Source organism: Hemiscyllium ocellatum, chromosome X (assembly GCF_020745735.1).
Source record: "Hemiscyllium ocellatum isolate sHemOce1 chromosome X, sHemOce1.pat.X.cur, whole genome shotgun sequence".
Classification (NCBI taxonomy): domain Eukaryota; kingdom Metazoa; phylum Chordata; class Chondrichthyes; order Orectolobiformes; family Hemiscylliidae; genus Hemiscyllium; species Hemiscyllium ocellatum.
This window is the reverse complement of record NC_083453.1, coordinates 22,916,453-22,942,783: the sequence shown is the minus strand read 5'-3', so window position 1 is coordinate 22,942,783 and position 26,331 is coordinate 22,916,453. Positions and strand designations below refer to the sequence as shown.

Below are 26,331 nucleotides of genomic sequence, written 5' to 3'. Positions count from 1 at the left end.
ATGCATAAATCACACGTTTTCTTTTGCCTGCTGGTGTCTCTTGGATTGACAGTCAGTGATGAGCCAGTTTTGAAGAAGGATTTGGAAGCTAGGGAAAGGGTCTTAGACCAGGCGGAACCTGGGAGACAAGAATGCTCAGCCTGCTTATGGAGAGAGCACAGCAAAGCTCTGAGATTGGAGTCCATTAAATCTCAGATCCTGAGCAAGCTGCGCCTGAAACAGGCTCCCAACATCAGTCGGGATATTGTCAATCAGCTCCTGCCCAAAGCCCCCCCTTTACAGCAGCTGTTGGACCGATATGATATTCAAGGGGATGACTGCCTTGCCAAAGAGCCTCTTCTGGAAGACGACGAGTATCACGCCACGACAGAAACTGTCATTACCATGGCCACCGAACGTGAGTACCTCCGTGCCATCTCCCACACGTTGTGCAATGATCATGCCGATCGGCTCAAACAGATATTAGAGGGGATTGGGGAGCTCAGTCTCCGAAAAAGGTTCTCTTAAAAACTTTCATCGTGGCTGTCTGTGTAACAAGAGTTGAATATGAAATGTTGCTATCCAAGTGCTAACAACTTCGTGTTGTTGTATCAGACACCTTCTGGTAGCTGTCTTAATAAGGAAGCGATTTTTTGAACTATCCCCTTAGCAAACAGTAATTTCCAGGTTGTAATCCACATGCCAATTCCATACGCAGCGATGGTCTGGGACTATGTTTTATGCAACAAATCGCAAATCTATAAAGCCTGAAGTAATTTTAGACTAGTTTTTTTTGAACCGGAATGACAAATTAATTGCCCCACTGTTAATAAACTAATCTCGTACCGACGATTTCTAGGTAATCAGTCACAGATCATTATCCGAAACAACTTCTGTTCTGTCTTAGATAAGATATGACAGGAAGTTCTGTTCTAGTTTCAGGTACTGTCGCAAACTCTAATTCCTGAACTCTCTTTTATAAGACAGCACGATAGTAATTTCAGGACATAAAAGATCACGGTTATTTTTACACTGCTGTTCATAAAATAATAGCAACTTCGAGAATTTGGATCATAAAATAATAGTAATTTCTAAATTATAATTCAAGAAATATCACAAGCTCTAGACGAGTTCGTTACACTATTACAAAGCCAACTTTAGGTTATATTTGATCAAATAGCAGACTGTAGAAATTAGGGTTATTCAAAATATCGCATGGCAATGTCTAGGCTATAGTACATGAAGTATTGCAAAACCTCAGCCGTCATTTCTTCAGGTCGCCAACTATCAGAAACAGTCATTTATTGACAATAGTTAATTAAATGTCAAATTTCTAGATTATTGTTGAGAAAAAGCATAAGCAGTACCATGAAGATTATTATTCATAAAATAACAATTTTCAGAGTTCATAATGTCTCAGACCATTTTCAACGCTATGGTTAAATTAGCTGAAATGTCTAGATTATTGTTCATAAATTAGAAATAACCATTTCTGGACTATATTTTATAAAATGCTGCAAACTAATTTCGAGAGTATAATACACAAAAAAAATCAAATGGCAATTTACATTAAAAATCACAAAAGGTTATTTCTGTAGTCCATACAAGCAATAATTCCTAGGCTATAGTTCATAAAATATCACAAAACGTAATCTCTAAGCAATAGATCTTACAATATTATCACAAACCACTAACGTTAAGTAAAATTGAGGATGCAGTCTACTGGGTTCTATTGAATACTGCACAGCCAAGCATCCTGTTTGCTGTCAAAGGAAGTGGGGGCCACTGTTTGCCTCACTGGCAGTGCATTGGAGTTTGTGCTGCAGGGGAAGTAGGAAAGCAAGGCTACTGTTTGTGGAGGTGAAAGCAATCCTGTTATGGAGACAGGAGCAAGTTGTACAGAGGGTGGTTGATGAGAGGGTCGGAGGAAATGATGAAGAGATTGTACTGTATTCAGGTAAGTGTCCCATCCTTTGCATATATGCTTACTGCTTGGACATGGAAGACATATTTCTCCCCTGCACCTTCAAGGAGAGAATATTTGGGTGCATTCATCCTTTTGCTGCTGTGCTTTGACATAGAATAATTGCAACGGCGCACAGTAATAAAGCAGTTTCCAGTTCCATTCACTGAGCACCTCCAAGATCTCCACACCAGTTTACAAAGTCTCGAATCAACAAGAAAAGTGATTTAGGTACAGGGTGCAACTTGGAGATGATCAGAGGAATTCCCATTGTCTCCTTTTCCCTCTTCTATTTGGAAATGCAATTGGAGAGAGAGGACTAGGATAGGCATTGGTTGGGGATAGTTGGAGGTGATGGCAACTATAATAGATAAAGCAACTGAAGCCACTTGGAATTCAATGTGTTGACTTGGATGGGTTCGATACCACCAACAAGAAAACATTCTTCATTGATTTTGGCCTTTCATACTCTTGACTCCATTTCATCACTTTGATGGCATGGATTGTACTAGCCAAGTGACTATATATATCACACCTCAGTATCTGAACTGTTTTAAGAGCATGATCAAGCCTAAGAACTGTAGTCCCCGTTACTTTTGTCTTGGTAGACTCCTGCTGAAATGATTCTGGCTTAGAGTGATGCTGGAAAAACACAGCAGTTCAGGCAGCATCCGAGGACCAGGAAAATCGATGTTTCGGGCAAAAGCCCTTCATCAGGAATACAAAATGAAGTGAGACAGGTTGGTTTCAGGAACATTACAATCATTTGAATTAACTAGAACCCAGAGACTGCAATTTGTCAGTTTGAGGAAGGGGACACTATGAATCAAGTGAGGAGCAAATGGAGGTGACAGGCTGCCACATGTCAACAATACAGGCAGGGAGCTGGTATGTTACTGGGCATGCATTCATTTGAAAATTGATGCAGAGATGAAGAATGGTATTTGCTATTGTTTGAGACTAATGCACAGTCTGCAGTCTCTGGTAAAGAACAGGTATTGGCATCCCTGTGATCACTTCAGTCAGGTAGCATGCCAAAGAGTGTGTGACACCTTCTGAAATCTATAGGGGAACCCCAAAACTGAGAAAACAAGTAGCATTCTCATAGCAATATGAATGACATCCATTAAACCTTAGACACCCAATCTTGTTGGCAGCAGACTGAAAAGACTGGTCAGCTATTTGTGAAGAAGAAACAGAATCTGTTTTACCCACATCTAATACAGACTGCCTCATGTGCTGATCATAGGGTATCCAGACTGGATGCTCAGCCGTGGTGCTTGGCAGGATTAAATGGTCCAATTATGGTTCATTTTCGATGCAACCTCACCTCCTTCCATTCCACCCAGTGACCTCACACAGATTGGGAAAGTATCTGAGAATGAATTGGCATTGGCAATCATTGCAGACCGTAAGACACAGGAACGCGGATTTGATGCGATGTGATTTTTGCACAAAGACTCCCAAATTCCTTTGTGCTGTCATGTCTCCATCGAAATAATATTCTTCCTGCCAAAGAGCATAACCTTACATTTTCCTACATTATGTTCCATCTGCCAATATTTTGCCCACTCACTGAACCTGTCTGTATTCCTCTGCACATTCTTTGTGTCATTTCATTAGTTGCCTTCCCACCTATCCTCATGTCACCCACAAACTTGGCTACAGTACATTCACTTTCCTCAACTATGTCATTGACATATATTGGAAATAATTGTGTTACATATCGCACTCCACTGGTTACAAGCTGCCATCCAGAAAATATCTCACCACTGGCCCCGCCCACATCCCAATACTAGTTAGACAATCCTCTATCCATGTTGTAATATACTACCTCCAATCCATGGGCTCTTATTAAGTAGACTAATGTGTGGTACCTTATCAAATACATTCTGAAAATCCAAATATATCCACTGCCTTGTCTTTATCTATTCTGCTTGCTACCTTCTCAAAAAGTTCTCATCGATTTGTAAAATATGATTTCCCCTTCATGAAACAATGCTGACTCAGCTGTAGTATGCATTTCTAAGTGCTCTGTTATTCCATTCTTTATAATTGATTCCAAGATTTTTCCAACAATAGACATTAAGCTACTAGGCTACAGTTATCTGTCATTCATTTCCTTTCCTTTCTAAATAATAGGCATTCCATTGGCAGGTTTCTAATCATCTGGGACTTTTCCAAAATCTAAGAATTCTTGGAAGATTACTACCAGTGCACACATGATCTCTGTAGCTCCTTCTCGTAATATCCTTGGCTGCATCCCATCAGGTCTACGGAACTTATTGGTCTTTAGCCCCACTGATTTCCCTAGCACTTTTAGCATTGTTAATATGTTTCCTGAAGCAACAAGGACATCACCTGACATTTCCAGAGTCTGAAGACACACCATCTGAACACGCTCAGACTATCTAACCTCAATCTGCCACTGTAGGTAATCCTCCAAATTAGGGTGTATATGAACTCAGCTCAAGACAAACATACCTCATTGAGGGTCACCAAGGGTAAACACAAGTGTAGGGTTTATACCATATCACCTATGCACATAGCATAGAATAAGTGCTGACCTTATTTTAGCCTTTGGAAGGAATATGTAAGCTGTTCTTTTGACTGCTGGCAGTAGTTCTTGATCAGCATTCTGAAGTAAACTTCCAGCCTATGGCATCCATGTTGGCCTATTTCCTCTTCCTGTCAGCCTACCCATGACTTCCTATACTCACTCTTCTTTGAGGTCATAATTTTATAGCGTGCAGATGGTAAATGCTTCTGGAGATTTTTGCTGAGGTGAAGGGTAAACCTGACTAGTTGAATAGTCCATACATAGGATGAAGAATCCATCATTAAGTACCACAATTTTGTTCCAGTGGACACTGGAATCACTTCATAATTCTGGTGTTTCCCATGCAACTTTAGGTGGCTCAGTGCATCTGCCCTGTATTAACATCTGGTTGGAGATCATTGACCTTAACTATAAATGGTAACCTAGGCATCAAGGTTAGTCATCTCAATCCATGCCCTTTATGAAAAAGATTGCACTCAATTACTGTTCAGGTGGCATCTGACCACAAAGGTATTAGTGGTTGTCATCAGGAAACAGCTATGATGTCCCCCTTGTGCAGGTTCCCAGAAAGCTTGAAGGGAGACACTAGCTTGTAGGAGAACAAGACTACCTTCTACAATCATGAACCATTGATCTGGACCCCACTGCAAATGCCCTAAAGTGCAAGAGCAACTTGACTTGAATATCTAAACATTTGCTTGTGTTGTTATTACCATCTTTAGGAAAATGACATCTTTGTGAAAGAGCCTACACAAATGCCACAAACATGGTCCAAATTATAATAGATATCATTGCAGAGGCTTAAACAAATCAATCCAAACATTAACATGTTCAGCACGCTGAATATGTTTGATTAACAGCTCTTGCGCATTTAATGGACATATATAAATGTTGCTTTGGTCCTTTTGTTTGGAAATGATTTCTCAACCTGTCTTGCAGGATCGAGCAGTCTGTCTCAAGCTATTAGAGAATGGGAAGATGCAAAGAAAAATGTTATTTACTTCAATGATTGATCTTGTTGAGCAGATAAATGATACAATGGAGATTGTAGGAGAAGGTTCTCCTAGAGTTGTGGTCAGAGACACTGAACCATACAAACATCAACAGTAAAAATCCAAAAATATAACCCGTTTTCTCGAGTGTCAGCCCTTCTTATCCAAGTTAAACAGCAACAGTTAAAGTAATTCTCATCTTCCCTGTTTGGTTAGCTCCAGCTTGCAATACAGCATGAATGATCATGTTTAGTACAGCAATCTAAACAGTTTGTAGGTAAAGAAAAAATGAAGGAGGAAATAAAAATATATTAAATGTTTGATGCAGAAGTAGCAAATCATTTTTGCAAAAGAACAGTTCTATGTCCATATTACAAAAAATAATTTTAAGCTACAGTGTCTAATTTGCAAATGGTCATTTTAAGTTATATTTTGAGTGCAAATCACAAAACATTTTACACAATAGATCCTATGTATTCATCAAAAAGTAATTTTCTGTTATAGATCAAATGTAAATACATAGTGAATTTATACTATGGATCACATGCAAGTTGCAAAGTAATTTTATGCTGTATATAAAGTCGCAAAGTCAAACATGTAAGCCGCAAAGATATTTTAAGCTATACTCTGTATGTGCAAGGCATTTTGCGCTATAGTTTGCATATAAAGATTGCAAACATAATTTCTTATTCTATAATTCAAATGATTGTGGTACAGTACATACCTTTCAATACTGAAGTTTACTGCTTAATGTTGTAAACAGCAATTTCTAAGTTATATTTCAGATCTGATTGTTATTTCTGGGTAGTGTTTTCATGCAGAAGTATGTCCATCAGCAATTTATAGACCTATAATTTGTATGTTAATAAAACAAATAATAATAATTGCTATATTATGGTTCAATTGTTAATATCACAGTAATGTCTGTGATATAGTTCATGCAAAGAAATTACAATAGCTTGTAGACAATGATAAACAGTCATTTCTGGACTATTGTTCATGCACAACAATAGACAGACATTTCCAGGTAGGTTGTTCCTTGAGCAGGATACTCAGTTTAAAATAAATTGTTTGAGTGTGTTTCTTGAAACATAAGTGAATGAGTGAACAGAAACCATATTACTTGATTATTTCAATGACAAGGTATTTTCAACTGGAAATCCTCAGGAAAAAGTCATTCTTTTAGCTGACTCCGTGAAGAGAGGTACTTCTGTCGCAGAACCTTTTGGAAAATATCACTTTACAAAAAAAAAATCAAACAAATAAATGGAGAAACCTTTGCTATATTTTGGTTTACTAAATAACCCCAAGGGGAAAAATATAATTGGAATGATTTGGCATAAAAGTATGTTATCTCTGAGAGATACAGACCACAGAGTTCTGCTTTCCAGGTGATAACCAGACTTTTCTTCGTTCCAATATCACAAGTGGGAGGTGTGCTGACCACTGTATTGATAATTGATACATGGCAGAACACATACATTCGCATTATTTATAGCGCAAAATATTTTATTTAAAATAGGATCTTGTGTTTTTGCAGGACCTGTTTGCACTTTTAGAAAAGATAATGGTCAAGATGTGGGCGTTGCTAGCAAGGTTACCATTAATGCCCATCTCTAGTTACCCCTGAGGTGGTGGTAATATGTCTTCCTGAACTGTAATTCATGTAAAGGTATGCCTGGGTTGTTAGTAGAGAATTCAAGAATTTCACATCTAGAAACATCTTGACATCTAGTCAGACCAAATACCAATGCACATAATACACTGTGCCCTCCAATGGATATTAAATAGTTAATTCATAAATAGCATATTGATTCCTAAGCTAATTAAATGTGGTGGGTTTTTTTTGTTTTCCTTTTTTTACTTCAAGTACAAAAGTAAAAAGTTTCCATCAAACCTTTCACCACTTCAGTCATTGACAGATTAATTTACTTTACTCATGCAGATGAAACCATCCAGAATCAGTAAGTGCTTAATGTGACCCCATTACAATTAGTCAAGTACTGAGACCCTACAGAACAAAGCATACACTTGACTGGCAACCCATGCACCACCTTAACTACTTACTCTGTTACTGAGGCACAATGGAAAGAGTGTGTACCATCTACAAGATGCACTGCAGAAGTTCACCAGGAGTCCTCCAGCAGCACCTTCTAAACCCACACCTCTATCACCTAGAATGAGAGCAATAGATGAATAGGAACACCACCACTTCCAAGTGAAGTTCCTCTTCTAAGCCACACTCCATCCTGACTTGGAAGTATAGTCATTAGTGATTCACTGTCACTGAATCAAAATCCTACTCCCTTCTTAACAGACTGTGGGTGGACCTTCTTATTGTTTTATGGTATATGGCCATTGTTTGCTGTACATTTCTAATTGTCCAGAGGGCAGTTAAAGTGGATCTAGAGTCACGTATATGCCAAATCAGATCAGAACAGTAAATTTCCCTTCCAAAAAAGCATAAGTGAACCAGATGGGCTTTTGTGACAAAAACAGTAGTTTCATTATCATGTCAAGGCAAGCTTTACACTCCAAACTTTAGCGTTTTATTATTTGAATTTAAATTTCGCCAGATACAGTGCCTGTAATCCAGTGACACGAACACCACCACATGCACATGGATTGTGATAGTTCAAGGTGGTGAGTCAGTATCATCTTCTCAAAGGTAATTAGGTACATGTTGCCCTAAGGGGCTCTTGTGATGCAGTGGTAAGGATTTGGAATCAAGCTCCACCTGCCCTGATGGATATCACAATATGTCCAAACAGGTTGATTTAAAATCAAAATAGATGCTGGCCTTACCAGTGATTCTCACATCCCATGAACAAAGGGAAAAATGTAAAATGGACGAAAGTTCAGAAAATCTGAACAACAGGCACAAAGCATCTGTCTTTGTTTTTATTATTACACTTTTGTTTCAGACATGACTGGTGTAAAGCAAGGGAAATTTAAGCGAGAAATCTATGTTGAGTCATTTCCTTTTAAGATCTATCTTTATAGGACTGTTAGCAGTTTTGCAGGTTTTTGTTGTAGAACATTATTCTAAAGCAGCATTTTGAGAAAAACTAAAATGAAAATATAATAGCAATTACATTTTGGACATAACTCAATTAATAAATATGAGATAAATCATTTTAGTTTAGGTTGTTTTTAGAACGCTTAAAGTTGCCTTAACATATGAAGATGTGTGATAATCACACCAGTCTCCTGATCACAAAAATGTGAGAGCTAGCACAAGTATGCAAAATACATTAATGACATACAGTCAGATTCTAGAGAGATAAAAGAGAAGGCTAGTGCATTGTACAGAGTGAAAATACTTCCCATTTTATCGGGGAGGGGGGAATAAGAACCTTTGAAGTGTTATTACCCATGAAATTGGCAGTGTTTGTCTTGTCTCTTTATAGCACTTTCCCACCCTCTTTTGAACATTTGAACCAGTATAAACCAGATCATAACCTGAAGGGCAGAGATTCCCCCCCTCCCCCGCCTTCAAAGATGCACCTCTCCCTTTCCACACTTTAGATATTCATTTAGAAATCTGACACTAGCACAAAGCGAAAGATTCTCCTGACCGATCGCCAATTGATTTGACATGTGAGGAAATGGCTTTTTTTAATGGATGACGTCTCATCGGACGCCGCGGCTTGTCCAGTGGGATAAGAAATCGTCGAGGTTAATTAGTTAGGAAAGCTATTTATCAAACCTGTGACCCCATGAACCTTTAGCTAAGGGCCTCTCAAATCTCAAAAGCCGTGAAGCACATACATGAAGTAATGTACTGGTTAGTTTAAAGCTTCATGTATTTTTCTTGTCAGGAGAATAACACACTCCTGGGTCCTCTAGAAGTGGCAAAATATGGAGACTTCCTATTTTTCTACCAGCATTTCCTTCTGCACACCAGGTGCAGAGTATGTTCCATAGGACAGTGCACATTGGACTGTCACGCTTTGCCTGTGATCAGTACAAAGAAAGTAGGGGTGTAGCAGTGGACACCTTCATGCACACAGTGACACGATACTAGGCACAGTGGTGTAAGGGGCTGAACTAATCACCCACACCCATTTGAGTTGAATTAAGTTTCAATCTGTAAACTGACCACGAAGGTGTCAGTTTATTACAAAAAAAATCTGAATAGGTCATCAATGCTCTTTAGGGAAAGAGACATCCTTAACTGGTCTAGTCCAATTATAATTCGAGTTCCACATAAAATTGGTCTCTGCAGTAGCCCGGCAAATGCAAACAATTGGACAAAACATAAACGGGAACAGCAATGAAAGCCAAACTTGCCAGTGACACCTGCCTCTTGAGAATAAATTAAAAAAAACACTTCCCCGAATCACTTTATCTGCCTAATGGGACCGGGGTAAATATATTTAGATTGCATCAGTAAAAGTTTATTTAGGGTGAATTTATATAACAGGATTCTAGAAAGATTAAGAAAAATGACCCGGCAGAATATTCGACCGGAAGTGTTGAAAGGTCTAATGCTTTTCATCTCGTTTGTTTTTAGTTCTATTCCGGACAAACCTTTTGAGAACCAGGTGATATTATGTAGGGACAGAGATATGGGGTCATGACCCCCCGTCTCTTAGATAAGGCAATTTAACTGCAAATGAGTTGGGACTGCAGCTGACCAAGTGCCCTGTGGCTGCAGGATACTATTAAATAGAGCCGCACATTCTGGGGAATACAAATCCCAGTGCAATTCTCTGCAGATGTCAGTGGAACAAGATCAACCTTTTATGAAATGAACGTACTGGGCACTAAAACAATATTACAGTGAATTTCATTTGAAGGTCTGTTAGTTAATATAGGACACTTGGTTTCTGGATTCATTGCTTAACTCGGAGGCTGAGCTGTGTAAATTAACTCAGCATTTCAATTCCTGTCAGAGCATTCTTTTCCCCATTTAGTAAACGGTGGATGAATAATAAATTTCCTGTAGTAAACTGCATAGTATTACTGTGATTTAACAGAGAAACAATGGTACTGTCAATAAAGTTATTGATGGAACAGAACAATATTTTAGAAACTAAGGAGGAACTTGCTTAGCTGATTGTAACCAATATTTAAGATGGACTTTTTTTTACATTAGATTACTTACAGTGTGGAAACAGGCCCTTCGGCCCAACAAGTCCACACTGACCCGCCGAAGCGCAACCCACCCATACCCCTACATTTACCCCTTACCTAACACTACGGACAATTTAGCATGGCCAATTCACCTGACCCGCACATCTTTGGACTGTGGGAGGAAACCGGAGCACCCGGAGGAAACCCACGCAGACACAGGGAGAACGTGCAAACTCCACACAGTCAGTTGCCTGAGTCGGGAATTGAACCCAGGTCTCTGGCGCTGTGAGGCAGCAGTGCTAGCCACAGTGCCACCGTGCCGCCACCGTGACTTTTTAGTATTATCCTCCCACCTTCCTGCATATTTCCCCACCCGGTATTGCTCCTAAAGCAGTGTTCTACATTCATTAATTTAAGATGAAGTATCTAAGTGTGGCACCTGGACCCCACCCTGGTTATTAAGTCAACTCCGTACAGGTGTTTTCTAACCAACTTGTTTAGAGAAGCTATTACACATCTATGGAGCTGGGACTTGAACCCAGACCTCCTCAGCTAGAGGCAGGGATGCTATTACAGTACAAATCTAGAATCAAACCTGGATTTTTCATAGTCTGCAGAGCTCCTCTTAACTAGAATTACAGGGACAGATTGAGTTTTGTGGTTAGCCTTATTTGTATCTATTCTCTCCGTCACCTTCATGGTTAGCAGAGCTGACTGACTGCTCTCGTCAGTGGACACAAGTGACAGGGAGGGGCTTTACCACATCAAACTGGAGTTAACCTTCGCATGGGGCTCCTGTGAAGTGGAGACCCTCAGGTTAAACTACCACCAGTCGTCTCTCTCTAATGAGAGAGCATCCACGTGGTTCAGTAGAATCGTGGCAGGCTTACTTTTGTTTTACTGGAAAGGGATTTGGCACTTTTAATATGTCGTCCTTAGTTACGTGACTATGAGGAAACAATAAGTGAACACAGGGTACTGCTTTATATAAACAATAAGCCTAACCAACCTTCAATCAAACTTTAACCAAAAAATGGTATACACCCCTCACTTAATATGTCAGTCACTCCGTTCCCTCACACACTCCATTTAATCTCAACGCCCCATTTTCTCTTTCGCTCCCTGTACTTTTGCCGTGTAGCCCCTCAGGGCATATTTTGTCACTCAGCTTAACCTCTGGGCTTGTATTTTTTCTCTCTCTCCTCCTCCTGTGTAACCTCTAGGTCCCATTCTCCCTCTCTGCTCCAGGTTTGTACAGAGAGAAAATGGCCAGGAGTTAATCGGTGGGTGCAATCTCTGTCCTGTTTGCCACCTCTCTGTACTGACCCCCGTGCAATTCATGGGTGTGTTCTATCTCTCTACTCTCACCCATATAACCACAGGACCATTTTACCCTCTGCACTCATCCTGTGCACCCTCGAACCGGTTCCTCTCTCTTTTGGCTTTCCACTCTTAATATATTTATACCCTTCCTTAGTGCAGGAGATCAAAACTGTGCACAATATTTGTGATGCGATCTCACCAATGCCAAATACAATTAAAGCATAAAAGTAAGGTTATGTTTAATTCCTCTCATAATCAAGGATAATAGCAGATGGAGTTTAATTTAGATAAACGTGAGTGCTGCATTTCGGAAAGACAAATCAGGGCAGGACTTATACACTTAATGGTAGGGCCCTGGGGAATGTTGCTGAACAGAAACTTTGGAGTAAAGGTTGATAGTTTCTTGCAAGTGGAGTCACAGATAGACAGGATAGTGAAGGTAGTATTTTATTGGTCAGTGCATTGAATATAGGAGTTGGAAGGTCACATTGTGGCCATGCAGGACATTGGTTAGACCACTTTTGGAATACTGTATGCAATGCTGGTCTGCCAAGCTATAGGGAGGATGTTGTGAAACTTGAAAGGGTTCAAAAAAAAATTTACAAGGATATTATCAGGGTTGGAGGGTTTGAGCTGAAGGGCAAGGCTGAACAGGCTGGGGCTGTCTTCCCTGGAGCATCAGAAGCTGAGGGGTGACCTTAGAGGTTTACAAAATTATGAGGGGCATGGATAGGATAAATAGACAAGGTTGTCTCCTAGAAAGACACTGGGGGGGGGGGTGTCAGTCAAAACTAGGAGGAAATAAGTTTAGGAGAGGGGGAAAAGATTTAAATGGGACTGGGGGGCAAATTTTTCACTTGAAGGTGGTGCGTATAGGAAGCGGTGGAGGCTGGTACAAATACAACATTTAAATGGCATGCAGATGACTATATGAATAGGAAGGGTTTAGAGGGATATGGGCTAAATGTGGCAAATGGGACTAAATTATTGTCAACTATTAGATTGGCACAGACAGGTTGGACTGAAGGGTCTGTTTCTATGCTGTACAGCTCTAGGACTCTTAAAGGATAGTAGTTCATTAGCTTTCTTTATCACTTGCTATATTGTGACTCATGCACTCAGAATTCTGCAATTGCTCTCTATTTAAGTAATGCACTGCTTTTTATATTCTTGCCAAAATTAAAAGCTTACATTTTCCCACATTGTACTTCATTTTCCAGATGGTTGCACTCGCACTCAACTTATCTATATTCCTACAAGGGCTTTCAACCCTCTTCACAACTTACTTTCCAACTGATTTGTAACAATTGCAAATTTAGCCACCATGACTTCATTCCCTTCACAGAAGTCATTGATACAGATGGTGTAAAAAAACATTGAGGTCCCAGCACACATTTCTGTGAGACTCTACTCATCACATTAGAAAGAGACCCATTTATGCATACTCTGTTTTCTGCTAGTCATGTTTATGTTACCTCACTATACCATAAGCTTCTACTTTGCAGAGTCATCTTTTGAGGCACCTTATGAAATGCTGTACTCCGTTATCCACAGCACTTCACTCCCTCAAACTTCAATAGATTGTTTATAAACAATTTTCCTCTCACTAAACCACGTTGACTCCTCCAGATTACTTGGAATTTTCCAAGTGCTCAGCTATAACCTTCATAATTATAGATTCTTACATCAGAGACCCGGGTTCAATTCCCACCTCAGGCAACTGACTCTGTGCAGTTTGCACATTCTCCCCATGTCTGTGTGGGTTTCCTCCGGGTGCTCCGGTTTCCTCCCACAGTCCAAAAAATGTGCAGGTTAGGTGAATTGGCTATGCTAAATTGCCCGTAGTGTTAGGTGAAGGGTAAATGTAGGGGAACGGGTCTGGGTGGGTTGCTCTTCAGAGAGTCAGTGTGGACTTGTTGGGCTGAAGGGACTGTTTCCACACTAAGTAATCTAATCTAATCTAATCTTCCACGCAACCAACAAGCTAACTGACCTCTCATTTCATGTTTTCTGCATCCTCCCCTACTTGAAGAGAGGGGTTATATTTGCTATTTTCCAGCCCAATGGAACCTCTCCCGAATATAGCAACTCTCTCTCTATACTCACCCTGTACAATCCCTAGCTGTTTCCTCTCTCTGTCTATCTGTCTTTGTGTACTCACCCCATGTAACCTTGGGCCCTGTACTCTTTGTACTCACCCTGTCTAACCCTGGGTAGTTTTCTAATTGTATTCACCCAACAGTGACATAATTGAATTAGGCATTCTGCAAATCTGATCATAAATTTGCATTGGACCAGCTTGTTCTACTTAGTACTTCAGATTTCTCATTTACCAGTTCCTGAGCGGAAGCAATCCCTGACAACACTGCACAATGAATAACTAAAATCCAAGTGTTCAGTAGTTGCCAGACTATTTCCATTGCTGGCAAAATTAAAGCAAGGGGCCAAGTTCTTAGCTTAAAGTACTGGATAGATGAAAGGGGAGGTTAGGAGTAACTTTACAGACAATATTGCAGTGTGCAGTGTCACAAGCATGATCAATGCCAATTCAAAAACAACATTCAAATTTGTTCTGGATCATTTTTGAAGGAAGAGTAAAAAATTTGTGCCAGAAACAGAAAAATTGAACTATGCAAAATGCACCCCTGGAAAGGATCATGAATTCAACAGAAAGAAAAGGCTCTTCATGTGCTAAAAGTTCAATACATTCATAAGATGTCCTCAAAATGTATGAGATAAATGTGAGGTGCTGCATTTTAGATTACTTTTACTTACTTACAGTGTGGAAACAGGCCCTTCGGCCCAACAAGTCCACACCGACCCGCCGAAGTGCAACCCACCCATTCCCCTACATTTATCCCTTCACCTAACACTATGGGCAATTTATCATGGCCAATTCACCTGACCCGCACATCTTTGGACTGTGGGAGGAAACCGGAGCACCCGGAAGAAACCCACGCAGACACGGGGAGAACATGCAAACGCCACACAGTCAGTCGCCTGAGTTGGGAATTGAACCCGGGTCTCTGGCGCTGTGAGGCAGCAGTGCTAACCACTGTGCCACCGACTAAGGAAAGGAAATCTTAGTAGGACTTATACACTTAATGGTAAGGTCTTAGGGAGCGTTGCTGAACAAAGAGACCTTGGAGTGCAGGTTCATAGCTCCTTGAAAGTGGAGTCGCAGGTAGATAGGATAGTGAAGATGACAGTTGGTATGCTTTTCTTTATTGGTCAGCGTAGAGTACAGGAGTTGGGAGGTCATGTTGCGGCTGTACAGGACATTGGTTAGGCACTGTTGGAATATTGCATGCAATTCTGGTCTCCTTCCTGTTGGAAAGATGTTGCGAAACTTGAAAGGGTTCAGAAAAGATTTACAAGAATATTGCCAGGGTTGGAGGTTTTAAGCTATAGGAAGAGGTTGAATAGGCTAGGGCTGTTTTTCCTGGAACGTCAGAGGCGACCTTATAGAGGTTTACAAAATTACAATTGGTTGGTGTATTGGGTTAAGGGGTAGGGTCGTAAACCACTACAACTCTGCAAGCTAGGTCGGACTGAAGACTTTTTTCTCCACTGGCTGCAATGTTCATACAGGGCGGTCTTAACCTCGGTCATGGTGAACCAATACCCAAAGCACAAAAGGAGGTGTAATTTGCCTCCAATCTGCCAATCAGCGCCATGCAGACAAAACAAAAGTCAGGCTATTGTGATCAGCATGTTATTGGGCAGGGTAAATGGCAACTACTACAACAAAATCCAGAGTCTAAACAACACAGAAAATACCAACTCACAGCAAAGAAATTCAAGATTCTCAGATTCTCCAAGTTCCTTATACTCCCAACACCCTATCAAGTAGATCAGTCCCTTGTCTAGTTCCAACCCGCATTCTCTGTTCCCTTTTTTTTAAATCTTGTAAGCTCGTGGGTCTCTATTTCCTGGGTCATGTTTAATTCTCTTTCACACTGAAGGAACCAGTACAAGTAATATACAATATAGAATAAATAGGATAGCCTTTATTGTCACATGTACGCAAGTACAGGAGTACAGTAAAAAGTTTACAATGGCACCATCATAGGTACTAATCTTAGATACAAAAAGGAGAATCAAACTGAAAAGCAGCTGCATTACCTTTAGTGATTCATAGTATAAATTCGAAATATGACAGTTAAAAGGATAGGCATCAGAGTCAGATAAACAAATTACAAATAAACATTACATTGCATTAGCTTAGCACAGGGGTTTCCATACATGGACTGACTGCCTATGCCATGCCCCAGACCGACAACCGTCCTACTCCACACCAGCTCTCAGCTGCTCCAAGGTACATTTTCTCCAGGACATGATTCCTCTCAGTGGCCTCTGCTCTAGGACCTGTCTCCAGGGCTAGCCAACTCCTCCATTCCCCTCTGGGTAAGTCCAAGTCATTAGTTGAAAAAAAAACACAAAAAGGAGAGAAAGAAAATAGAGAAAAAAAGAAATAGACTGGGCAGAGAAGTGCTCTGCAGCCATATATGATCTTGCGAAAATTCATTTGAAGCAACAGAGAAAAAGTAATTACTTTTAACGTGTTTCCTCTCAAATTCCCCTCAATTCCCAGAAAGCATGATTCGCAACCTGCATAGAGGCTATTAAAATGTGAATTCAGAAAAATCAAATGACTTGGAATTCAAAAGAAAGAAATACAGGCTTGCGTTTATATCACACTTCTCAACCACTGGATGTCTCAAAGTGCTTTACAGCCAATTAATTACTTTTGAATGCAAGAGTCAGGAGTAAGCTAACTAAAGAAGGGCATTTTTATTTCCCATTACTCAGCAACTCAATGGATTTAGTAATGGACAGGAGTGGGAAGTAAGAATCGTACCTATCAAGAGTCAGTTTTCAAGTTGCAAACAGTTAACATGGTATCTTTCAGAAAATACAAACTGTATGATTCTGCTTCACTCACCAGCAATTTAATCATTCGGTCACTCACTAATTGCAACACAGCAATTCAACCGACTAATCTCTCTCTCTCCAGTTCACCACCCCATTTATTCTATATTCACAATGCCCACAAACACTGCCCATGGTTAGGGGATCCATAGAGCAGTAACTGTTCCTCAACACTGTCTTGTTAAACCTATGACTGGCACGTGAAGAGATACCTTATTGCAGAATCCCAGATCCTATGGTATTCCATTCAACAATGTCATTTGAATACTCATTTTTGTGTACACTAATCACATTCACAGCAGTGTTGAGAAAAGAGCAGTATGAACTTTAGGTGCTAGCAGAAAACATGAGTTTGCCACATTATACATAAATTTGATTTCCATTTCTAGTCAATGGATAGGGAAACTGGGTAAGGGGTCTGTAATCAGCATTTAATTTGATATTGTCTATTTCAAATTAATCATCCAAAAATTTAAAAGCAAATTATTCACAGGGAATCATGAGATGAAGTGGAGGAGATGAAGTGGAATTGAGAGAGCCATTAGAAACAGGTTTATTTTGTAAACTCCCATTATGAAATCATACACTTTGTTCTTAGTTAGTATGATACTTTGAAGTTAAAATGTACAGATAATGATTTATGTACTAATTTGGGAAGCAGGGAAGTTGAGTTTTGTTGGCATTTAGGAGTTTCCCTGTTGCTTGAAGTAGCTAGCACCACTAGTGAGAAGATACAATTCTTTTAATACTTTTCATGGGGTGTGGATATCACTGGTAAAGATTTGCTGCCTACTCCAATTGCCCTTAAGATGGTGGTAGTGAACCACCTTGAAATGATGCTGTCTACCTGGAGTAGCTATATGCATAGTGCTATTAGGGAGGGGTTTCCAGGAATTTGATTTAGCGAGTGAAGGAATAGCCAAATAGTTCCACGTCAGGATGGTGTATGACTTGGAAGGGAATCTGCAGGTGGTGGTGATCCCATGAGCCTGGTGCCCTTGTCTGTTTAGGTGGTAGAGGTTGTGGGTTTTGAAGGTGCTGTGTCTTAGCAGCCCTGAGATGTTCCAATGTATCTTGCACATGCTACACACTGCTGTCAGTGTGCTTCAGCGGCAGAGAAGTAACTGTTAAGATTGTGGAAGGAATTTTGGTTGAATGGTATGGCTTTGTCCTGGACGGTGCTAAGCTTAATATCCTCTGCATAATTATGAACATCTACCCTGATGTTTCTGGACAAACATTCCTCACCACCTCAAAATTCAACATAGATCATCAGACATCTTCCATATCCATGGCCAGTTCCATCTAGAAGGACAAGGGCAGCTGATACGTGGAAACACCATCAACTTCAAATTTTCCTCCAAGCCACTCACCATCCCGACTTGGAAATACCTTGCCATTCCTTGACGGTCACTGGGTCACAATCCAGGAATTCCATCCTTAATGGCATTGTGGGTCAACCTAAAAAGCATACACTGCAACAGTTGAAGCAGCAGCTCATCAGCACCTTCTCAAGGGTAACTCAGGATGGGCAATAAATGCTGGCCAGTCAGCAAAGCAAATGAATTTTTTAAAAAAAATTGTCAGAACAGGGAGTATTCCATCACACTCCTGATTTTTGCCTTGTATATGGTAGACATGCTTTGGCAGAGTCAGGGAAGGAGTTACCACAGAATTCCCAGCCTCTGACCTTCTCTTGTAGTCATAGTATTCAGATGACGAATTCAGTTTGGTTTCTGGTCAGTTGTAGCCCCATGATATTCAGGGATGGTAATACCATTGAATATCAAAGAGAGGTTGTCAACTCCCTCTTGTTGGAAATAATCACTACTTGGTACTGGCACAAATATTATTTACTACTGAGCAGGCTAAGCCCGAGTGATATCCAGATCTTGCTGCAAATAGATACAGACTGCTTCAACACTTGGGTTGTTGTAAATGGTACTGAACATTGAGCAGACATCCCCACTTCTGATTTTATAATGGAAGCAAGTTCATTGATGAATGGTTTCATTTAAGATGATGAGGAGAAACCTTTCTTTTCCCGTCAGAGTCTTAAATATTTGGAGAGTGGAGGAGGCAGAATTATTGAATGTTTTTAAGGCAAAGGAGTCAAAGAACATAGAACGTTACAGTGCAGTACAGGCCCTTTGACCCTCAATGTTACGCCGATCCATGAAAATAATCTGATGCCCATCTAACCTACACCGTTCCATTATTATTCATATGTATGTCCAATGCCCATTTAAATGGCCTTAATATTGGAGCGTCTACTACTGTTGTAGGCAGGCCATTCCACGCCCCTACTACTCAATGAAGAAACTACCCCTAATATCTGTCCTAAATCTATCACCCCTCAATTTAAAGCTATGGCCCCTCGTGTTAGCCATCACCATCAGAAGAAAAAGGCTCTCACTGTCCACTCTATCTAACCCTCTGATTATCTTATGTGTCTCGATCAAGTCACCTCTCAACCTTCTTCTCTCCAACGGCCTCAGTTCCCTCAGCCTTTCCTCGCAAGACCTTCCTTCCATACCAGGCAACATCCTAGTAAATCTCCTCCGAATCCTTTCCAAAGCTTCCACATCCTGCCTATAATGCAGTGACCATAAGTGAATGCAATACTCCAGGTTACTGGGTAGGTGAGCTGAGGCCATAGATTAGATTAGCCTTGATCTTATTGAAAGTCAGGGTCGACGCAAGGAACCAAATGACCTATTTCTGCTCCTAACTCATATTAGGAAACAGCTGAAGAATTAAAACACAAGATATTGAGCTTCCATTACAAGTGGCACATGGGAACTTAGAATGAACATGCATATAAATAAAAATGTCTATCTGCATGTTCCTTGATCACCTGTGTTGTTGCACTGGAGATAATGTTGAAATGCGACAGATGAGAGTGTAATGTTTTTATCAAAGGTTGGCTATAAATTTGCATCAGACTGGTTCAGCAAAAAAAAAACTTGTTATAATAATCATATTAACTGGCATTTCTCTAGATGGACGTTATAAATCCAGAACGACTACAGTGAATTGTTGTTCTGTGCTCTACATCTTTTCCCACCACTGCAACTCTCACATTATTGAACACTCCTTTTCGATAAGTATCTCTTTGATCTATCAGTATAGTTTCTGCAACTTACCAGAAGCAGCAACCAAACAAGCCTATCCATAATGCACCAGAATAGAACAATGAAGGAACAGCTTTAATTTTAATACTTGGAAACTATTTTCTGACACTGCATTCCACAAGTTCAAAGGAAAACACTCTGAATAACAATTGCTTTCTTGTCTGAAATGTAATGCTTTATGTCTGGATATCACCCTGCCCAGGAACCAGTTTAGACCCTGATACTTTATCAAAGTTGACATGTTTAAGATGCAGACTGTTCTCCTTTGCATAATAAAACTGCATAAAATTCTATGGTTGGATCAGATTAATATCCAGTCAGATATGTATTAGTTGGCTATGTTTACTTCTGTGATTTGTTTTTTTTGTAGCTGAACCCTGTGTCCAAGTGGATGGGAGCCCAAAATGTTGCTTTTTTAAATTTAGCCCCAAAATAACATTTACAAACTTGGTGCGAGCTCACCTCTGGGTTTACCTGCGTCCAGTCCTGCACACCTCCACTGTGTACCTGCAGATCCTCAGGCTGAAACCTGTGACGGAGAAGGGCAGCAGGCACTCACGGATCCGATCCTTAAAAATAGACTTGAACTCCCGCAACGGGCGCTGGCAAAGTATCGACTTTAAGCATGTGCTGCAGAACTGGTTCAAGCAACCTCATGCCAACTGGGGCATTGAGATCAACGCCTTTGATATGAACGGCAATGACCTGGCTATCACATCTCCAGGAAATGGAGAGAAGGGACTGGTGAGTACAGTTCACTTTAAGTCCTCTGGATCAAGGAGATACAGTTTTCATGAGGTTCAAAGCATCACACACATAGGGTATGGCTTTGGTGACCGAAGACATCACAATATTACTGATCACGAATGGTAAAATTAAAGAAACAATTTCAACTGGCAGGCAGGTCCGTAACTACAGGACACAGATTTAAGATTGTTGACAAAAGAACCGGAGGGATAGGAGGAAAAAACAAATGCTTATGCAGCACGTTGTAATGATCTGCGATGCACTGCTTGAATTGGACATTGGAGAGGGAGGACTGCATGGCATGGCTGAGCTTTTTCATAGTTTACTGTTACTGTCTATTTAAAATATTCTGAAGAAAAATACCGCTCATCCGATTAAAAATGCTGGTGAGTGTAGCACTGTTAAAGCCTTATGCACTGAACCACTGTAGTGGCAACATGTGTTTGAGCTAACACTGATGCCAAAGAGTTGTTCCACTCAAATAAGGGCAAAATACTGCTGATGCTAGACATTTGAAACAAACAGAACACTGGAGAAACACAGTAAGTCTAGCAGCATCTGTGGGAGAGAGGGGGAAAAAAAAGTCTGGTATTACTAAAGTAGTTCTAAAGAGTCATACTGGACTTTAAACATTAACTCTCTTTCTTCACAAAAGCTGCCAGTCCTGCCAAGTTTCTTCAGCATTGCTTTAGTTATTCCACTGTTGGATTAACTCGAGCTCTGTGGTTTGGTTAATCCCTACCTGATCATTTTAAGTATCCTATTGATGAAAAGCTGATTAATTTTTTGGAAGGCCGAACAGCCCTTGACAAACAATACTTTTTAAATACTTCATAAGGCCAGCATTTATTGTCCATCCCCAATTTCTGTTGATAAAAACTGGTGGTAAACCATCTTCTTCATCTGTTGCTGTTCTTGTGATGCAAATACACCTCGAGTGCTGTTAAGCAAGGAGTGCAGATATCTCAGAATTCAAAAAGGTGTTTCAATTTTCACACTTTTTTTGGAAAGGGAACTGAGTAATACAAAAGGGAAACGTAGGCAAGCTTCAATGCAAACTTCAGAACCCATCTTCTGCAATTAACAATCACACTTTGAGGCCACAATGACGACTCCGGTGGGAAATGGAACTGCATTAGGAAGGCACTGTTCCGAGGTTGCAGTAACACAGGAGATTTAAAATGAACTCCCACAATAGCTTCCTAAATAAATCCAACATCACTGAAACAGATGACTGGTCATTTATCATATTGCTGTTTGGAGGATCTTGCTGTGCGCAAATTGGCTGCTGCAATTTTTCCATCACAGCTATTAGAAAAAAGCAGTATCCCGGGCTGGACATCAGTTTGGGAAGGCCTAGGATTGTGGAAGCGCTTAATAAGATTTTTCTTTCCTTGTAATACCTAGAGAATTCCTCATTTAAATTGTGTGTTCAACATTATGTTTCACTTATCTGTATTGATGCTTGATGTCTCCATGCACATTACTGCAAGCACACTCTGTTCCCTACGCTACTGAAGACATTTATTCACAGTGAGGTACAGTTCAACAGGCACCAAAAGCCAGATATTACAGCATTCAAGTGGCCATTTTGCATGAGTGAGCACAGACATAGACTGACGCAACTAATTTTGTTCATTATGAATGATAATGTATACAGCATACAATTATCATTTTGCAAACCTGGTCTCACCTGACTGGTCCTATTAATTAATCCACATGGTGGAAAGCAAGTAATAGAACCATAGAAGGTACATCAATGTGAAACCAGCTAGATGCACCACTGGAATTTTCATTTATTCAAAGCATGAACACAGAATGGGAGATCTGAATTGAGTAGTCTCTTCTTAGCAGGCTGGGGGCTGCATTCCTCCCAGCCTGCAATGGTAAGTTGCTGTGAGGAGTACATAAATGTGCATCTTAAATGTGAACATTAATAGCACATTTAATTGGATTGCTGGAAGTATGGGGATATAAATTTGGACAATAAATATAATATGTCTACTTAGCAGATGCGAATGTTAGTAATGCATTTAAGATGGCTAATAGGGTTAACTCCATTGTAATAAATTGCATAAAATGGAAAATAGAAGTTGTAACAATAATTGTTAGAAACAAAGAATCTAAGTGCATGCTCAAGAATGCTATTCTGGATAAAGGGCTACACAAAAACCAAGTGTGACAGTCCTCCCCATGGTTGCTTACTGACCTGTGACGTATTTCTAGCATTTCTCATCTTGGTCTCAAATTTCTACAACCTGTAGAGTCATACAACATGGAAACAGGCCCTTCAGTCCAAGCTGACCATAATCTCAAACTAAACTAGCCCCACTTTCCTGCACTTGGCCCAAATCCCTCCAAACATTTTTTATTCATGTGCTTATCCAAAGGTCTTTGAAAACATTATCTGTACCTGCATCCGACACATTCTCTGGAAGATCATTCCACACATGAACCACTTTTTAAAAAAAGTTGCCCCCATATCTTTTTTTAAATCCTTCTCCCCTCATCTTAAAAATATGCCAACACCCTGGTAAATCTTTTCTGAACCCTTTCCAGCTTAATAATATCCTTCCTTTTAACAAGGCGATGAGAACTGGATACAGTACAGAAGAGGCCTCCAACATGCTAAATGGCTTCTTAACCAGCATCCGCAGTAATTTGCTTTTATCCGGCTTCTTAACCACCTCGTCTACACGTGACTTCAAAGAATTATGTAACTGAACCCCTTGGTCACTCTGTTCTACAACACTGCCCAAAGCTCTGATTTAAGTTGGGTCAGAAGTCACACAAACCAAGGTTATACTCCAACAGGTATATTTGAAGTTACAACTTTTTGGAGCACTGCTCCTTTGTCAGGTGAAGAGAAGCAAACAGGCACAGAATTTATAGGCAGAGAGATCAAAAGATCATACAAACTGTGTGAATGGAGTGTCGACAGGCCAAATAGGAAGTCTCTGCAGGTGATCAAAAGTGTCAGACTGAGTGAGTAAAGTGTCAACAACTAAATAGCAGGTGAAGGGATGACCTGTAATCTGATTAATTGAGGCAGAAAGATAATTACAGAAAAAATAAAAATAAGGTGGTACTGGAAACAAATCAAATGGCTGGATGGGTAGAAGAGTCACATGCCGAAAGTCTAAAAGTAACAAGTAATTCAAAACTGTACAAACTAATTAAGGTAGAAAGATCATAAGTTATCAAGGTGATGGTGTCAAAACAAGACATTAAGGAAGATTTTACAGATACACAAAAGTATGGTGGGGTTAAGAATAGCGTGACATGTAGCCCGTACCCATGAAGATACCTCAACTGTGATCTTGAGTTCAGTGCTCTGAAAGCTTGGAGATTTCAAATATACCTGGTCGCACTATAACCTGGTGTCATGAGACTTCTGATCTTGTCCATCCCAGTCCAACACCTCCACATCATGGCTACTTTTAACTGTACAAGTCCTGTCCTTGTTTGTCTTAGCAAAATGCAATACCTGACATTTATCCAAATTAAACTCCATCTGCCACACCTCAGCCCATTGACCCAACTGTTCAAGATTTGTAGCATTTAAATTTCTACATTTAAATTATTGCTGCGATTTCATGAATTTTCTCATGTTTTTAAACTGACTTCCAGTATTGTGTATCTTAACAATGCATTTAAAAGCATGCAAATTTTAATGTTTATAATATCTACTAGATTTGCAAATGTTGACAATTAAAAATGGCTAATCTCCTAAACCTAATCATGGATTAAAAATGGCTCAAAGTACATGAATTTTAAGACATTTGCTTCCTGCACTACATGTGGAGTGCATAATGCAACTAACAGGAGGAAATTAAGGCATTTTGTATTGGTGTTTACATTTTTGTCTCAGCCGTACTGTAACAGAGCAGAGTTAGAAATACAGTGATGTCAGGAAGATTCATCAATGCACACCAATGATAAAGATTTTTTTCTTTTAACAGCAACCATTTCTGGAAGTCAAAGTGGCAGAAACAAACAAACGTACCCGGCGAAATCTGGGGCTAGACTGTGATGAGCATTCCACAGAGTCACGCTGCTGCCGTTACCCATTAACGGTTGATTTTGAGGCCTTTGGCTGGGACTGGATTATTGCTCCCAAACGATACAAAGCCAACTACTGCTCTGGTCAATGTGAATATATGTTCATGCAGAAATACCCACACACCCACTTGGTACACCATGCCAATGCCCGGGGCTCAGCAGGGCCCTGCTGTACACCTACCAAAATGTCGCCCATCAACATGCTTTACTTTAACGACAAGCAACAAATCATCAACGGGCAAATTCCGGGTATGGTGGTCGATCGATGTGGCTGCTCTTAAATATAGGCATCAACCAAACTTCCTTTCCCCCGCCATCGGGAACGGAAATGTTCATTGTTCTTGAATGTTATGTCAAAACTACGCCATGCACTGTGCAATAGCAGAAAAAAGAGAGGGGGGGGGAGAACTGTGCCTCAAGGTGAAGTCTCATCAGGAAACTTTTTAAAAAACCCAGTTAAAAAGAACTAGGGCTAACTTTGATTCCAGATCACTGTTTTCCATCCTCCCTCCCTACCACCCCAGTCCTGCCCATGCTGCACCCCCAGTGACTGCTGATGGCAAAATGAGAGCAGAGTGTTTTGGGGGAGTTCCTAAAGCCAACACAAGTAAAATAAATCATATTCAAAAGTGAAGACAAAGCATCTGGGTAAATGATATCAACTGACCTGAGTTTTGTTTCCACAACATCTTCGAACCAGTGATTCTCCAAGACATTTTCCACGATGTCACCATACCTTACTGGTTAAGCAAAAAATAATTTAAAAAAAATAACAAGTAGAGGTTGTTCAAACGGGTGTTGATGTGAAGTGATTCTCTAGAGAAGCTTTGTTTAAAATAGGCCGAATGTTGACAATGAGACTCTCTTAAAGAGGAAAACAGTCAAAGTGAGGAGCAGGGATGCTCTTAAAGTTTACAAATTCTTCTTCAAAAAAGTTTGAACAAAGACTTGAGCTGTAGATAGATGGCCTTTGAGAGGAAGGGTCTTTACTTCAATTTTTATTCATAGCTAAAAGGTATTCACCTGAAAAAGGCAAAAACAAGGAATGCTGACAAAGCAGAAAAACAATTGGGCAAAGCATAGAAAAGTTCCAGTGAAAAATTTCACCCCAAACATAAATCTACTCCTTCGTGCTCCAGAATCCACTTGACCTGCTGTGCATTTTCAGCATTCCATGAGGACAGTTCAGACTTACGGCATTTGCTTTCTCCCCTTTGCCATTGTACACAATATACTAGGAATCTCATTAGTAAGTACGAAACAATGGAAACAGTCTCTGGCCAGGAACCATTTTTAGCTTAAGTTGTTACACCATGCGATTACATGGATTACCCAAACTAAAGGATTATAGTCTTACCTCAACAGGAAAGAAGGGATGTTTCAGTTGTAGCGATCCTTAATCTGGAACAAGATTTGGTTCTGGATTCCATATCTCAGAGTAAATCAACAGCATAGATTTGCCAGAATTATACTGGAGCTAAGAGTCAAATGATAAGAATAGCTTGCACAGAATAAGCTTGTATGCCCATGAGTGTAGAAAATTAAGGGTTGATATAATTG

General features: G+C 40.2%; 1 protein-coding gene across 1 annotated transcript; it reads left to right on the top strand.

The window, feature by feature from the left end:
* On the top strand, positions 1-25,052 carry LOC132805833 (growth/differentiation factor 11-like). Its single transcript, XM_060821129.1, has 3 exons — positions 1-397; positions 20,333-20,706; positions 24,672-25,052. The coding sequence occupies exons 1-3, from the start codon at positions 1-3 to the stop codon at positions 25,050-25,052; spliced, it is 1,152 nt and encodes a 383-aa protein (XP_060677112.1).
* The last annotated feature ends 1,279 nt before the right edge of the window (positions 25,053-26,331 follow it).

What these genes read in the sequence shown, in the direction of transcription:
- LOC132805833 (XM_060821129.1), top strand. Translation starts at nt 1, where the DNA reads ATGCATAAATCACACGTTTTCTTTTGCCTGCTGGTGTCTCTTGGATTG. An exon ending in CATTACCATGGCCACCGAAC is followed by an intron (nt 398 to 20,332) that starts GTGAGTACCTCC and finishes TTTTTTTTGTAG; the next exon opens with CTGAACCCTGTGTCCAAGTG. An exon ending in GAAATGGAGAGAAGGGACTG is followed by an intron (nt 20,707 to 24,671) that starts GTGAGTACAGTT and finishes TTCTTTTAACAG; the next exon opens with CAACCATTTCTGGAAGTCAA.